The sequence below is a fragment of the Falco punctatus genome, assembly GCF_963210335.1.
Source record: "Falco punctatus genome assembly, chromosome: 1".
Lineage (NCBI taxonomy): Eukaryota > Metazoa > Chordata > Aves > Falconiformes > Falconidae > Falco > Falco punctatus.
The window spans coordinates 84542085-84555850 of NC_137580.1; the positions used below are offsets into that span (position 1 = coordinate 84542085).

The following is a 13766-nucleotide window of genomic DNA, read 5'->3' on the forward strand; positions in this document are numbered from 1 at the left end:
TACTGTTGTGAGAGGATGAACTAGGAGGTGAAGAAAAAGTTGTAGCATGTGCCCTAAAACCTTGGCCCCTTGAAATTAAGAGCAAAATTCTTCCAGCTGGAGCGGGCTCAGCCTTTATCTTTGGTCTAACAGCTCACAGGCTGCCCATGATGAACCTTTATCCTTCATTGCCCTCATTTGCAAAATGGGATTGAAGGTCAGGGTGGAGCATGCAACATCTTCCAGAAACACGAGGAAGGCAGCTGAGGTAACCTTGCTGCTACAGGGTGGTGTGGCCAGCACAGGGAAGGTGGCACTGTGAGTACGGAGCTGCAGGCTGCCCAGCACGGGGACTGGGCTGGCATGCAAGATGTGCCACATGTTGGGACAGAGGGGTTTTGTGCTGAGCAGTCATAAGAGAGCCCCAAACCCCTAGGAAGTGTTTCCAGGCGCTGACACGTTTGTCAGGGATAACCCCAAACCCACTGCATGTCAGGGCACCTGCACTGGCAGTTTTCACCCTGGCAGGGTGGTCAGGGCAGAGACTGAGCACCCCAAGGCTGCAGGCTTGTCCTCAGGGCTGAGATTTTGTGCTGCTGCTGCCCGCTGCTCCCAGCTGGTGTGGCTGTGCTGCCTCTGCCTTCCTCCTGAGAATGGCTCCTAGCTGCCCACAGTCCTGTCAACTGCCAAGAGAAATGATCCCTAATAAGAAGAGATTCTGGAGCTGCTTAGCAGGAAATTACTACATGTGATGTTGCTAAGCAATGTCAGGCTGGCCTGACTGCCCAGGGTAATGTTTCTCTGCTGGAAAACCCAGGAGAGGTCCAGGGGTGCTGGGTGACTGCTGCTTTCTGCTTGGGGCAGTGGGATCTGAAATAGAGCAAGTAATAATCCTCATCTCATCGGGGCGCTGGGTGGTGGTTATCAGAAGTGAGAAAGAGATCTTCCCCCGCCAGCAGCAGCACCTGCGGGGCAGACAGGATGAGGCAGGAGATGCATGAAGGAGGAGTCCTGTAAAGGGGAGGGAGCCCACCCCCGGGAGATGGGGGTTTGTGGCAAGGTGGCCATGGGCAGATTTTCAGAGCAAAATGAAACATTGAGTGGTAGCAGCCAGCCCCATCACGTGGCAGCCGGGCACGGGGGGCTCCTGCCTTCTGCAACCCCCCCCTCCCCGCACGTGCTGACCCAGAGGCTGGGTGGGCTTTGCTCGTCATCTTAAGGAGCTGAACTTGGCCTTAGTAAGGAGCAAAGCTCTTGAGCTACAACAGACCTCTAGTCGGTGAGGCTCTGAGCCCTGCAGTCCAGTGGTTTTCCTTCCGATTTCTCTGGTGTCAGAGCAGTAATTCTGGCCCAGCTCACGGGGACCCAGGGTGGTGTGAGCTCAGCTGTGGGAAGTGAGGTCTCCCTGTCAATTATCTCTAACCAGTTTCTTCTAGAAAAAGATTTCTTCTTTCCTCCCCCACTGCTTTGCTCAAGTCCTGTCTGATATTCAATATCTCCAGAAGCAGCTACGGTTGACTGCTGAATTAATCCATTTGTGCAGACGGTGCCATATCGATGTCCGTTCCAATTTTGCCCCAGCAGCACCTTGAAGCATTTTTTTTGTCTCTGCTGTTCTTCATTATTTCCATTTCTTGCTTTTTTTTTTTTTAAAAAAAAAGAGAACATTTACAATTTCCGTTTTAAAACAACTTTGAAGCTCATTTCCAAAGCTGTTGAGTATATTAACGTGCTAATAGGAGGTGGGAAAGGCAAAGTCTGAAGTACATTTTCATGCTGAACCGGCTGGAGCTGGAGGTGCCAGGGTGTCCCCTGCCATCTGGCCTGTCACAGTGTGGCAGATTCACAGCTCCGGGAGGCAGGCTGCCGCGGCCAGCGGAGCCCGTTACGCAGTTCTTGGGGACCAGCGCCGGGACTGGGTGTCGCTGGGGGACGCACCGGCCTCCCGGTCTGCGCCCACGGCGCCTCGGGGGGCTCGGGGGCTCGGCTGGCGCTGAAGAAATGGTGGTGCCGGGGGAGAAGCGTGTCGGCAGCGCGGGGCGCTCCAGCCGCAGGCGAACACAGCGCTGAGAGGGGCCGCAACCGGCCCCGGGACTGAGCCCTCCCTGCGAGCCGCGCCGGGAGCGGTGCCGGTGCCCGGTGCCGGTGCTGCGCAGCGCAGCGCCGCGGCCAGACCGCGCTGTGCCGCCCCTCCCCGCCGGAGCCCTGACACCGCCCCCCTCATTACCATCCTTCCTCCTCCTCCGCCACCGCCGCCGCTGGTCGGGGCTCTCCGCCGGCCGGAGGCAGAGGGGTGCATGGCAGCCACGGCCCCGCGGCGGCCCCGGGCAGCAGCAGCCGAGACGCGCTCCGCTCCGCGGCAGCGCCCGAAGCAACTTTCTCGCTCCGCGGGGTGCGGGAGCGGGGCGATGTGACCCCGCAGCCGCCCCGGCGGCGGAGCCTCCCCGGCAGCGCAGCGCGGAGCGGAGCCCGCCCCCCCGGCGGCGCGGAGCAGAGCCCACCCCCGCCTCCCGGCCCGGCGGAGCGGCGCGGAGCGGAGCCCACCCCCCGCCTGCCGCCTCCCTCCCCGGCGGCGCCCGCAGCCCGGGGCGGGAGCGCGGATGCGGCGCGGAGCCCGGCGGCCCGGCGGAGCCCAGCGCGGGGCCGGGCCCTGCCGGGGGGGGCGGCGGGCGGCGCGGGGCGCGGGGGGATGCTGAGCCCCGCCGCCCGGCACCGCGCCCGCCGCCGGGAGATGCTCCTCGTGGTCGCCCTGTGGCTGGCGTGGCAAGAAGCGCCCGCGGCGCCGACCCCCGCGGCGGACGACATCACCCGGGGAGTTGTGAGTTACCTGCGACCCCCGCGACCCTCCGCTCCCCCCCCAAGCCGGCACCCGCCTCGCTGCCCCCCCGCTCCTCCCCCCGTCCCCGGGCATGGCCGGCCCGCGGCGCTGGGAGAGCCCCCGCGGCAGCAACGCTCCCCGGAGCACCCCGCCGCTCGGGCCCCCTTTGCAGCCAGTGCCCTCAGCTTGCACCCGCTGCTCGGTGCCCCTTTACACCCGGTGTTCACCCCCAGCACTCTGCGTGGTGCCTCTCGCTGCATCTAGTGCCGCTCCCCACCCCCGCCGCGCCCAGGGCAGGGACTATTTACCCCCTCAGTACCCAGTGCCCCCCACCACCCACTGCCCGGATCCCTTTTGGAGCCTGGCACCCCCCTCCCTTCCAGCCGGTGTGCGGTGCGTTCCCTTGCAACCGCTGCCCCCCCCCCCCCCCCCCCCCCGCACCCGCACCCGGTGCCTGCCCGCACGCCGTGCCCCCCTGCACCCACCACGCACCGAGGTGTGAAAATGCCCAACTTTCCCCCAGCCCAGCATCCGCGGGGAGATGGCCCCAGCAGCCCTCACACGGAGATGGTGGTTTCTGAGGCGCTGGGAGAGGCTGGCCTCCCTCAAGGGCTCCCTGCCTGCGGCAGAGCCACACAACCCCCTGCCAGCAAGCCCGGTAAAATGGCTCGTTTGGAGTAAGAGCGATCCCTGAGGGCCGGGGCGAGCTCGGGGATGCGCTGGGGGCTGCTCTGCGCCGGCGGCAGGTGGAGGGTTGACTTCGTTGCGGTGATCTGTGTGGGCATCCTTGTGGTCCGGCTTCTCTGCTCACAGGTGCCTGCTCGGTTTGCAGGGGGGTGACAGGTTTTAGCAAGCAGCGAGGGCTTGGGTCGTGTCCCTGCCAGGTCACGGTGCCAGCAGGTCAGCACAGCTTCGCGCCGTCCTCTTGGAGAGGGGAGAGATGGAGGCTTTCCTCCTGGAGGAGGAAAAGTTTCTTGTAGCTGATACCAGCCGTAGCTCAGAGAAGCCCCAGGACTGTGTCAGACCTGGGTGTGGGAAAGCTGGCGGAGGCTGGGTGTGGGCAGCAGTCCTGGGGCTGGTCCCGCCAGTTTGGAGAAATTCCCTGAAATTCAGCGGATTTCAAATTGCTGCCTGTGTGCTGCTGTGAAGGAGGGAGGGAGGATTTGCAGCACGGCAGGGTTATCTAATGAGCAGGGCTCACATGGAGCAGTGCGCCAGGACGCTGCCTCTGCCGCCGAGGCTTGGCCACCGAGCGCGTGCTCTGGCTCGCAGGCTCTTACCCAAACACCTGCCGGGAAGGACAAAGCACACTGTTCCCCATCGGCTCCTAGCAGAAGGGAAAATGTGGGGGAAATAAGGTATGTCTGCATCGTTATGGTGTATTTGCTTTCCTCTAAATGTTAAAGCTGGAATTAATATTTCATGCAAACGGCGCATGAATTGGTGTATTCTGCCCCGATCAATTTGACTCAAGCTTTGTCTCTGACCTGCTTTTACCCTTGCTACCGTACATGTTGCACTCAGCTTTTACAGGCTAAATGTTAATACTCAAGAGGGCTCATTAGTTATCACTGACAACTTTCAGGCATTAAGGTACCTTTTTTTGTCCTGGACTGGATTTGAGCAGTAGCTCAAATGCTGAAGAGCTGTGGCAGTCTCGCAAAGCAAAAGGTGCCGGGGTTGGTGGCAGCAGTGCAGAAGTGAACTGCAGGAGCAGGGGGTCAGGGAGTCCTACGTTAAGACCAAGCCCTATCTAGGCTGGGAAGTGCAGAGTGGATGGTCTCAGATAGGTGTCTGGGTGATTCCCCCCCTTCGGTGAGTGTGCTTGCTGGGGCAAATGCATCTCTCTGGCTCGAAACAGTGCTGAAGGGGATTGTGGAGAGGTTGCTGTGAAGCAGGTTTGTGCTTATGCCCTCTAATAAGCAGCAGGGAGCAGAAAATGCCAAGGTATTTTCAGAGGTGTTTGTCTAGAAAATACCACTGTGTGGGAAGTGAGAGTAAGAAGTATTATTTGACATCCACTTTATGAAGCAACTAAGAAATTAAAGATCTGTGATGCATTTCAACCAAATATTTGAAAACCAGGAAGCATGAAAGCATGGCAATAGAAAGCTCCGCTAACCTTTGAAAATTAGATCCAGCAATTCTCTGCTGTAAATAGAGCACAATGTCAACAGAGCCTTTACATCCCAAATACTCCCCTCTTGCAGCTGAGAGGCTTTCAGTGCCGAGCAGGACTGTGCCTCTGAGCTGTGTCCTCAGCTCCGGTCCTGCTATAGGGTTTGTTTTAAATGAAACAGTGATGCTGGGCCACATTAAAGTTCAGCAAAACGAAAGAGGGCTATAATTCAAAGGCAGTTCTTGTTAGAGTGCTGCCCAAAGCAATATAATATTGAATGATTCTCCAGATTTCATTACTAGTGGAATATCCTGCCCAGTTTATAAATCTAGCTTGATTATTAATGTTTTTATTGTTCTCCATTAGCTACTCTAACAAAGAGAGCATAAAATAGCAGATGGAACAGAGCTTGACTCGAGTGTTTCCCTTGAATTTCAGTACATTGCTTTTGAGATTTACTACTTTGCATTTTGCACTGCTGCCTTTACAGTAACCCCCCCAACCCCTCCTCACTGCAGTGCCCAGCGTTCACGAATTGCATCTTTTTATGGTTGTTGGGCTTGAGCGTCTCAGAGGTGTAAGCAGCAAAACTTTATATACATTAGTAGTAACCGAGTAATAAGAGCTCTCACTTTGCTGGGCTTTGAACCAGGCCTGAAGGGAGGTCTGCCTTCAAGTTTTATTTTTCAGAAAAGCTGGCGCAGTGGAGTCTGCACTGAAGGCGCTGACCTGGAGCCCAGCTGGTCTGTAAAGGAGCTGGCTGTTAAGCAGGCAGCTGCTGCCCGCTGGGCTGCGTTACTGCCCGCTGCGGGTACGGCAGCCGTGTGCTGGGACACTGGGCACCAGGCGAAAGCTGCAGCTTGGGATGGACTGATGCCCAGTGCTGAGCAAGCTTGGCCCCGAGGGGGATGCTTTGTCCTCAGGAGATGCTCTCCCCTGGCGCTGGGGTTGCAGGATGGGAGCTGATGGTGAGGTGGTGGTGGTGGCATCACTGAGATCAGCCCTGGTGGATGTGGGCTCTGGCGTCAGTGGCCAAGGGATGCGGGAGTGCTAGGAAAGCTTTAGTTTGGTTGCAAAAGCACGGGTGCAAAAAAAAGACTGAGCTGCTTTTTCTTGACTTCGTGGTTAGGGGTGATGAGGACATCTGTGCATGCCCCCCAGGCGTTTCTCCAGCTGGGGCTTGCTGGGCATTCCTGGGGGCTTGCGTATGAACGATGCCTCTCCCTCGGCCTCCTGCTCACAAAGCCAGTCTCTGTTGTTCCCTCAGAAATTGCTCCCAGGGGATGGAGGCATTTGCATTCATCGGTGGAGACCACGGACCCGCATCCCCCTCTGCTGTACTCCCAAGCGACTCTTTGTTCAGGGCAGGGCCCTCGTCTTTGTGGCAGCTTCTCATTTGAATGACAAGGATGCACTTGTGGGGAGAGCCGGGGTGGCACAGAGCCCTGTGATGCTGGGCCCTCCCGGCTGGCGGTGGTGGGCTGGGGGACAAACAGAGGTTCCTCTGTGTCCCCACATCAGGGAGCGGAGGGGCAGGAGGAGCAGCAGTTTCCTACGAGTCTGTGCCCTGTGTCTACCAGGTGCCAAATTTCAAAGTAGAAGCCAGCCCATGACTGGGGAAGGGGCTCTCTCTTGCTCTTTCTGGGTCGCTTTTCCTGCCTGCCAGAGGGCAGGAGCACCCTGCTGCTGTCCCTGCCAGATGCCCACGTGCAGCTGCACGTCGTCCTGGTTCAGCCGCCCTCCTGCTCCCACCTGGCCGGGGATCAGCCAGGAACTCCTGAACTGCTGCAGTGCTGAGACATGGCTTACCTCCCGGTCCGAGGCTTGGGATAACTAGCCCTCTTAAAGTAAAATCCTCATGTGGAAATAGGCTGTTCCCTCTAGCTGGAGAAACTACCAGACTCATAACCTTCTGTTTCTGCTAATGGGGAAATTAAAAATTGATAATCCCAGTTGGAGCTTCATTCAGCCTTCTAAAACGGCAAGTCTTTGAGGACAAAATGCTCAACAGATTCCCTAAACAATAATGCATTCAGGCCATCAGCATCGGAGAGGAGAGCTTTGCTTGGACCCTCTGCCTTTAAAACACTTTGTTGCCTTCCCATATGGAGCAGTGGCCATCCCAGCCCCATCCAAGAAAGTTAGGCTACCATGTTAAAAAAAAAAAAAAAAAAAAAAAAAAAAAGTGCTGCTGGTTACATTTTAAGGCATCTCTTGAAGCCAAAGTACAATGCAAATGAAATTGGCTTGACAAAAGGCTGTCTGGAAGCTTTCAAATAGGCTCCTGTGAAAGCATTTAATCTGATATTAAAGCCCTGGCTGGTTTGAACTGCTCTTTCCCTTTCGGGGGGAGCACCTCCGAGCTCCAGGTACAGCAATGCCATTTCCTCCTGTGCTTGGCCACCGTGGGCCCCGACGGCTGCGGTACCCAGGGCAGCTGGGCTTCGTCACCCTCCTTAATGAGACCCTGCCTCGTTAGGGAAGGGTTTGGAACGGGTGGGGGTGACCCTGCTGTCACATGGGGCTTCCCTGGGGTTGGCACTGGGGATGGAGTGGGTGAGCTCCCACCTTGGCCTCGTCCTTGGGTGCTGCAGCAGAGCACTGGGGGGACAGAAGAAGATCTGTCCAACTGCCCCCCCGCTGGCCCTGGTGGCAGCATGCGGTGGAGCTGTATCTCTGTGCCCTCCTTTTGCCCCTAAAACCGCCCGGGCTCTCGCACGGGGGGCGGCCAGGTGTGCCAGCCTGCCCCAACTGGCAATGTGTGGGTCTCCCTGGCCGAACTAACCCGTGGGGAGGCCATGGCGGGCAGCACGGTCCTGGCCCTGGCCCGTCGGACGGGGCTGTCCCAGTGGGTGTCTGGGGGTGACTCACCGACGGGACCGCACAGCCAGACACACGGGGGTGGCACGGGCATGACATGGGTGATGCCGTCAGGAAACCGCAGGGCTTGGATGCCTCCAGCACCCTGCTTTGTCCCTGCAGGTTTGTTAGTGCCAGCGGCGGTTTCTCTGACTCATCGCCAGGGCCATGCGCTAATTTCTCATTATTTACTCATTGGCAAAAGTGCTGCAGGAGTGGGCTGTGCGGCGCTGGGAAAGGTCGCGCTGCGGCTGGGAGAACCTTCATCTCTGGATGCTGTGGGGGCAGGTGTGCCCTGCGTGGTGACGGAGGTGACATGGTGGGCAGCAGAGCCCTCCCATCTCAGGTCTGAATCACCGGCTGGTGGCAAACCTGGGCCTCTGCGTTGTCACTCTTTAAAGCGTCTTTTTCAGAGTAGACCTGTGCTTGAAAGCCAAGGATTTACTTTCAGAACAACCCGAGATCTGACAGCAACAGTTCTCAAAATGCTTTCTTTAATCACAACCACTTTAAATGGGTAGATTTGGGAGTTTTGGGAGCTCTTGCTGCTGCGAGCACGCAGCTGCGTTTTCTTTGTCCCAGATTTTTATGAGGATTGTCTCTGATTTCTGGGTCAGAGAATTAAGAGATTTGATGTTATATTAAAAAAACCCACACCAAACCACACATGCAAAGTTAAATCCCATGCAAAACAAAGCTGTCATGCGGGGGCGAGGGGAAGAAGCTGCCGAAGGACCAGAGAGTTTTAGATGAACATAATGAGAAGCTGTCTTTGACAACAGGTTTGTTCAGAGGAAAGTCCTACCTCAACTGACATGGAGTAAATGCTGATGTTCGCCGAGGAGTATGGTCTTCAGATGGGACTCCGGCAGTTTGATTAGCCGTGATGATTTAATAGAAAAAAAACCTCGATTTAATCTGAGGAATTTCCTGCATCAGAATAAACCACGTGCACAGAAAATCATTCTTCCAAGAAATCTGGAGATGATCTACAGTCTGAATACAGCAATTTGGAAAGTGGTAGTATATTCAGGATTTTTAAAATATTTTTTCAAGAGGGAGTTTCTGCCCGTTGACTGTCAGTGGTCAGGCAGAGTTCTTCACACCAGCTGACATATTATTTCATCCTGACAATATTGATCTTTTGGGTGAACAAAAGCAATTTTACGTGTGTCACAGGATCCTTGCTTGAAGGTGATGGACATGTTTGGATTACATGGTCTTGTCATTTCACAAAGCCCAACTGGCATCTCCTGTGGTTCAGCTCCCGGCTGCTGAAGATCACCCGGCATCCCAGGCACTGCTGTCACGTCCTGGATTTGCTCCGGCATTTGTCCCCTATGCAGCCTGCTACACACAGCCTTCTGTGACGATGCAGGACAACAGGTTCCCTCATCCAAAATACTGGTGGGAGATAAGAGGCCTGGACTGCTTCATCCACAGGTTCATCCTCATCTGTGGAAGTTGCCTGTCCTACACCCCGGTGGGCGCATTTAACTGCCTTACAGCTTCCCCAGGGCTCCCATCCCAAACCACCTGTCTCTGGATTTTTCTACTTTCCACCAAATGCCCCTTGCAGGAGATGGCAGACTACAAGGAGATCAAAAGGAGACTTCACAGGCTGTTGCCAGACTTCGAGGATCTCTCTGTCCAAGGCATTTTTGAGGCTAAGGAAGCAGATCTGAGAGTGGTGTCGGGACCAAGGAAGCAGCTGAACCCTGGGGGGGACCTGAGCGGGATAAAAAGATGGAGAAGACCGGTGTGTGAGGAAGGGGTTTCCCATGGGATCCCTTTTGAGAGGGAAGCCTGGAAACGCTCATCTGAGGAAGTGTGCACTTGATTGACAGCTGTAGACTTCCCAAAATGCTGTGAGTTATAGGCTATACTGCTTGTTCTCAGGCTTTGGCTGTCCATGTATTAGTCACGTCTTCATGAAGATTTGCTTTTCTCAGCAAAGTGTTGGCACATGCAGAAGCACTACTGCTGGTACTGTGGCTGAAGTATGTCTCATGAGACAGATTTTCATGTTTCCCTCAAAGTCAGAGCTGTGACTCCTGGTACCCTGACCTGCTGGGTGGCTCTGCTGGGCTCTCCATAGCCATCCTAGAGGCAGTGCCTTCCCAGAGGCCTATAAGTACCAAAACCTCAGAGGTCTGCTTGGCTGGAGGGTATAACAGAAGAAAATGCTTCTTTTGTCTTACTGTAGGTCCTGGGAAGTTCGGTTATAGGATCCCAAGGAAAGCGCAAGGAGCAAGATGGTACCATAACTGCTAGAGACAATCCCACCATGACTCCAGATCTAATTACCTGTAAGCTCTGGAGCTGACGAATTCAGCCTTTGGGAAAGGGTGTCGGGTTCCATTTATCACTGAGGAAGAGCAAAACAAAGATGACTCTTCTGTTTTCCTTGAGCTCACCATGTGGGATCTCCTCCAGAGATCCACTCAACGTTAGTTTTGTCCTAGCTGGCGCTTGGTCGAGGCTGCGCCTTTGATAGGGTGGCGTGGTGGGGAGCGTGAGGAGCTCTTACCAACCTGTAGGCTTGTTCCTACCTTGTTACTTGTGTTTACTTTGTCATTGCTCTTCCTTCTTTTTGCTCATAGTGTCCCCCCGGCGTGTCCGCCAACAGAAGGGGAGTCAGTGATGCTGCTGGAGAAGCATCTTTGCCCCTTTGATAAATGCTCCGCATTAAATAGGCTTTTATTTTTCTTGTTTGTTCTCCATTTTGTTGCCACTTGGCAAATTCCCCGTTGCTCTGTACCAAGCCATGCTGTCTCTACCTTCGCATCCTTCATGTCAGAGAGGAGTTTTTGTTCAAAAGCAAGAGGAAATTGGGTTCACAAAAGGGAAATCCCTCATAGACGTGCCTGTGAAATGGCAACGCGCTTCGTATAAAGCGCAGCTAAAGAGAGGTAGGTGGTTTGGGACTTTTGTCACATTTTGTTTATGCTGCAGAAAGGTATCCTCCGGGTCTGATCAATGAGACTCTGAAATGAGGAATAATCTTGTGTGGCCTCAGCTGGCACTGAACTGTACAGCAATCCAGTTCTTCCTCCCAGGCTGGATGCATGTCATATTTCATGACAGAATGACAGCCCCATTAGACAATCTGTTGCTGTTTTGGCATCCCTAATACACCTTGTGCCTTGGTGTGCACTTGCTCAATGTCCAGCAAGATCAAGATAATCTAGAGGAGATCAGCTGTCACGCTCCAGGGTCCCATGTGGGCGGTGAACAGGGCAACAGTGATTTGAGTAGTCTTCTACAAGCTCATCGGGGTTAAAGAATTCACCCCAGAAGATACTAAAATTCTCATTCTCTGCCTAAAGCCTGGAGCGCCAAGTGCCTGCTCTGCCGGGCTCTGGGGCACGAGATGCAGTCACTGGCCATGCGACCGCCTTGCTCACTGAAAGGCGACCGGAGCTCCAAGCACCAGGTCTCTGGTAGTCAAAGGCTTCCCTTGGCGAGGGGTGCCCGGTGCAGCCTGGGGCTGGGCGGCTGGCGTGGGATGCCCTCCGGTGAACGCTGCTGCAGCTCCCTGCGGTTAGGTACAGCGCCGGGGCTCCGCCGTTTGGCTCTTGACAGCTGCTTGGCTCCGCGGGGCCAGAGGAAGAGGAGCGTTCCTGGGGCGGGGGCTGCCCTGGGCGCAGCTGCCGGGTGACCTCAGCCTCCAGGACACCCGCCGGCCTGCTGGCTGCCCCCCGGGCTGGGGGGGCCCTGCAGACCCCGACGGCTGTTCCTGGGGGGCTGCCCACACTGGGCCATTTCTTTCCGACTTGGTCTTCCCCTGCACCGGGGCTTGCCCCGAGCCCACCAGCACCCTGCGGTGGGGGCCGTGCTGCCTGCCGGGGCTGTGCAGAGGGGGCAGAGGCTGGCGGTGGGTGATGGTGGGTGCCCCTCGGTTCCCGCCCCGCAGCCCCTCGCCCTTAGCCGAGCTGTTCGGAAAGCGTGAGCCGGAGGGGCTGCGCCATAGCGAACTGTGCCCGGGTGAGCCGGGGCTCCGCGGCGGGGCTCCCCGCGCCCACCCTTTGCAGGGCGCTCCTCGGGGCGGTGGGCATCAGCCGCTGTCCCCCCCCCCCCGGGGCCGGTGCCCCCCGAGCCCGCGGCTGCAGCCGCCCCGAGGCCGCGGTGGTGGCAGGGGCCGGCGGCCGGTGTCGTGCTGCTGCCCTCTTGTGGAGACTGGGAGCACAGCCGGGATGGCCCCGTGGGAGCAGGGTGATGTGCCGGGCTGGGCTGAGCTGGCCGGGGCTGGGCTGGGCTGGACTGAGCTGGCCGGGCCTGTGCCGGCATGGCCGGAGCTGGGCTGGGCTGAGCTGGCCCCCGCTGTGCCCGCCGGCCGCGCCTCAGCGCCCTCGCATTGCTGCTGTTGGCAGCGGGCGAGCGACGTGGCGTTAAGGTACCCGGCGGGGGGTCAGTCCTGCCCCTGGTGCAGGCACCCCTGCGTGGCGGCAGCAGGCCGTGCTTTAAAAAGATAAAGTCTGCAAAGTGTCTTCTGCGCCTCCTTATTCTGCAGTAATGGCTATTTATGTCAGAGCAAAATCCTACATCGGCGGTGGCACAAACTGTGACTTTCTCCCTGAAGTGGCGCTGAGCCCGTGGGTGCCCCGCACCCAGAGCCCTGCCACCTGCGGTGGCCCGGCAGCTCCCAGGAAGGTGTGATGCTGCTGTGGCCACCTCCTGGGAACGCCAGCGGGTGAACGTGCGCACGGGACCGTGGTGCCAACCTGCTGGCCCTTGCTTCCGCAGCCCAGCACGGCCCCTGTGGTGCACGCAGCAGCCCCGGCCACAAAGGGCGATGATTAATGGCTGGCTTGGAGCGAACGTGCTGGTGCCAAGCGTCTTCTGGCCCCGCCAGCCACCTTGCTTTCAGGTCTCTCCATCATAGCTGCCAGAAATCGCACTATGCTGCGTGGGAAATGCCAGCCCGGCACCATTGGTCTGAGTTCCACCCTCTGTTCTGGTGTCCCAGCCCTGCGGGACCCTGGCGAGCCTCGTGCCCATCTCCCACCTCCAGGCAGTGGATCTGGCCCTGCTGCTCAGGAAGCCCGAGTCCCACAGCTTCCTTGAGTTAATGTTCTCCTTGTCTTCTTCACATTTCCCTCCTATCTCATTTATTAATATCCTGTTCCTGAAAAAAACAGCCTCTGTTTTAAATTTCTAAAGAATTCTAATCATTAAAAATCAACCTGTGTCCTCCTGCATTTCCCAGGCTTGGCAGCTCCTCTTCCTTCCATGCTTTCCTGGAAAGCAGTGCCTACACCAGCCCAGCCATGCCGGGTCATTGGTGCCAGCCCAAGGCAGGGGCTGTGTGCGTTGGACGTGAAAGGGAGCTGGAGCTGTGGGGGTTTTGTGTCAAATTCACCCAGAGTCCTTGGGGTGGCTTGCTGTCCCTCCTGCCTTGTGCCTGTCTGCATGATCACTGATCTCATTTTTGCTTATTTAGAGGAATCGGTTCTCTGGGTAAGGATATCTGCTTTTTTTTTGTAGCTGTGGGATCATCTCTCAGCTTCTAGGTTACTTAGACCCGTACTGTGTCAGAACCCTGATAGTCTTGAATTCATTTCCTTTTGGTTGGGGACAAGACTGAATTTCTGATGTTGTGTACAGGGAATTCAGCCTTGGAAGCCAGACTTGTTCAGAGCCGGCTTTGGATGGGAACAAGGAGCTGAGACCTTCCTTACATGCTAAGAGAGTCTCGGGTCTTATTCAGAGCCAAGAGATACAACTGCAGAAATTTAATTAATGTTGCAAAACTCCTTAAAGCAGAGTTTCTGGCAAAATTGCCAGCTCTGCTGTGCAAGCTGGTGGGATGCCTGAACGGCCTCCACAGGGATCTATCACAAAACAACAAATGTTTCTTTGCCCAGATGGTTGTGAGGACAATAGGGGAAATCGGTTCAGCATGCTCCCCTCCTCCCAGGTAGATGAGAAAACTCATTGGCAGCCGGCTCCCCAGCACATCACCTTGGGGTGCTCCAAAGAGCTGGAAGT

The 13766-nt window shown here is 56.6% G+C and overlaps 1 protein-coding gene across 1 annotated transcript in view; it reads left to right on the forward strand.

Annotated features, from left to right (window-relative positions):
• The first annotated feature begins 597 nt into the window (after positions 1 to 597).
• MMP17 (matrix metallopeptidase 17) overlaps positions 598 to 13766 on the forward strand; it is an 88879-nt gene continuing 75710 nt past the window's right edge. The window contains exon 1 of the mRNA XM_080406468.1: positions 598 to 2797. Coding sequence (XP_080262594.1) covers positions 2669 to 2797 — 129 coding nt within the window. The 5' untranslated portion in view covers positions 598 to 2668. The remainder of the gene's footprint in view (positions 2798 to 13766) is intronic.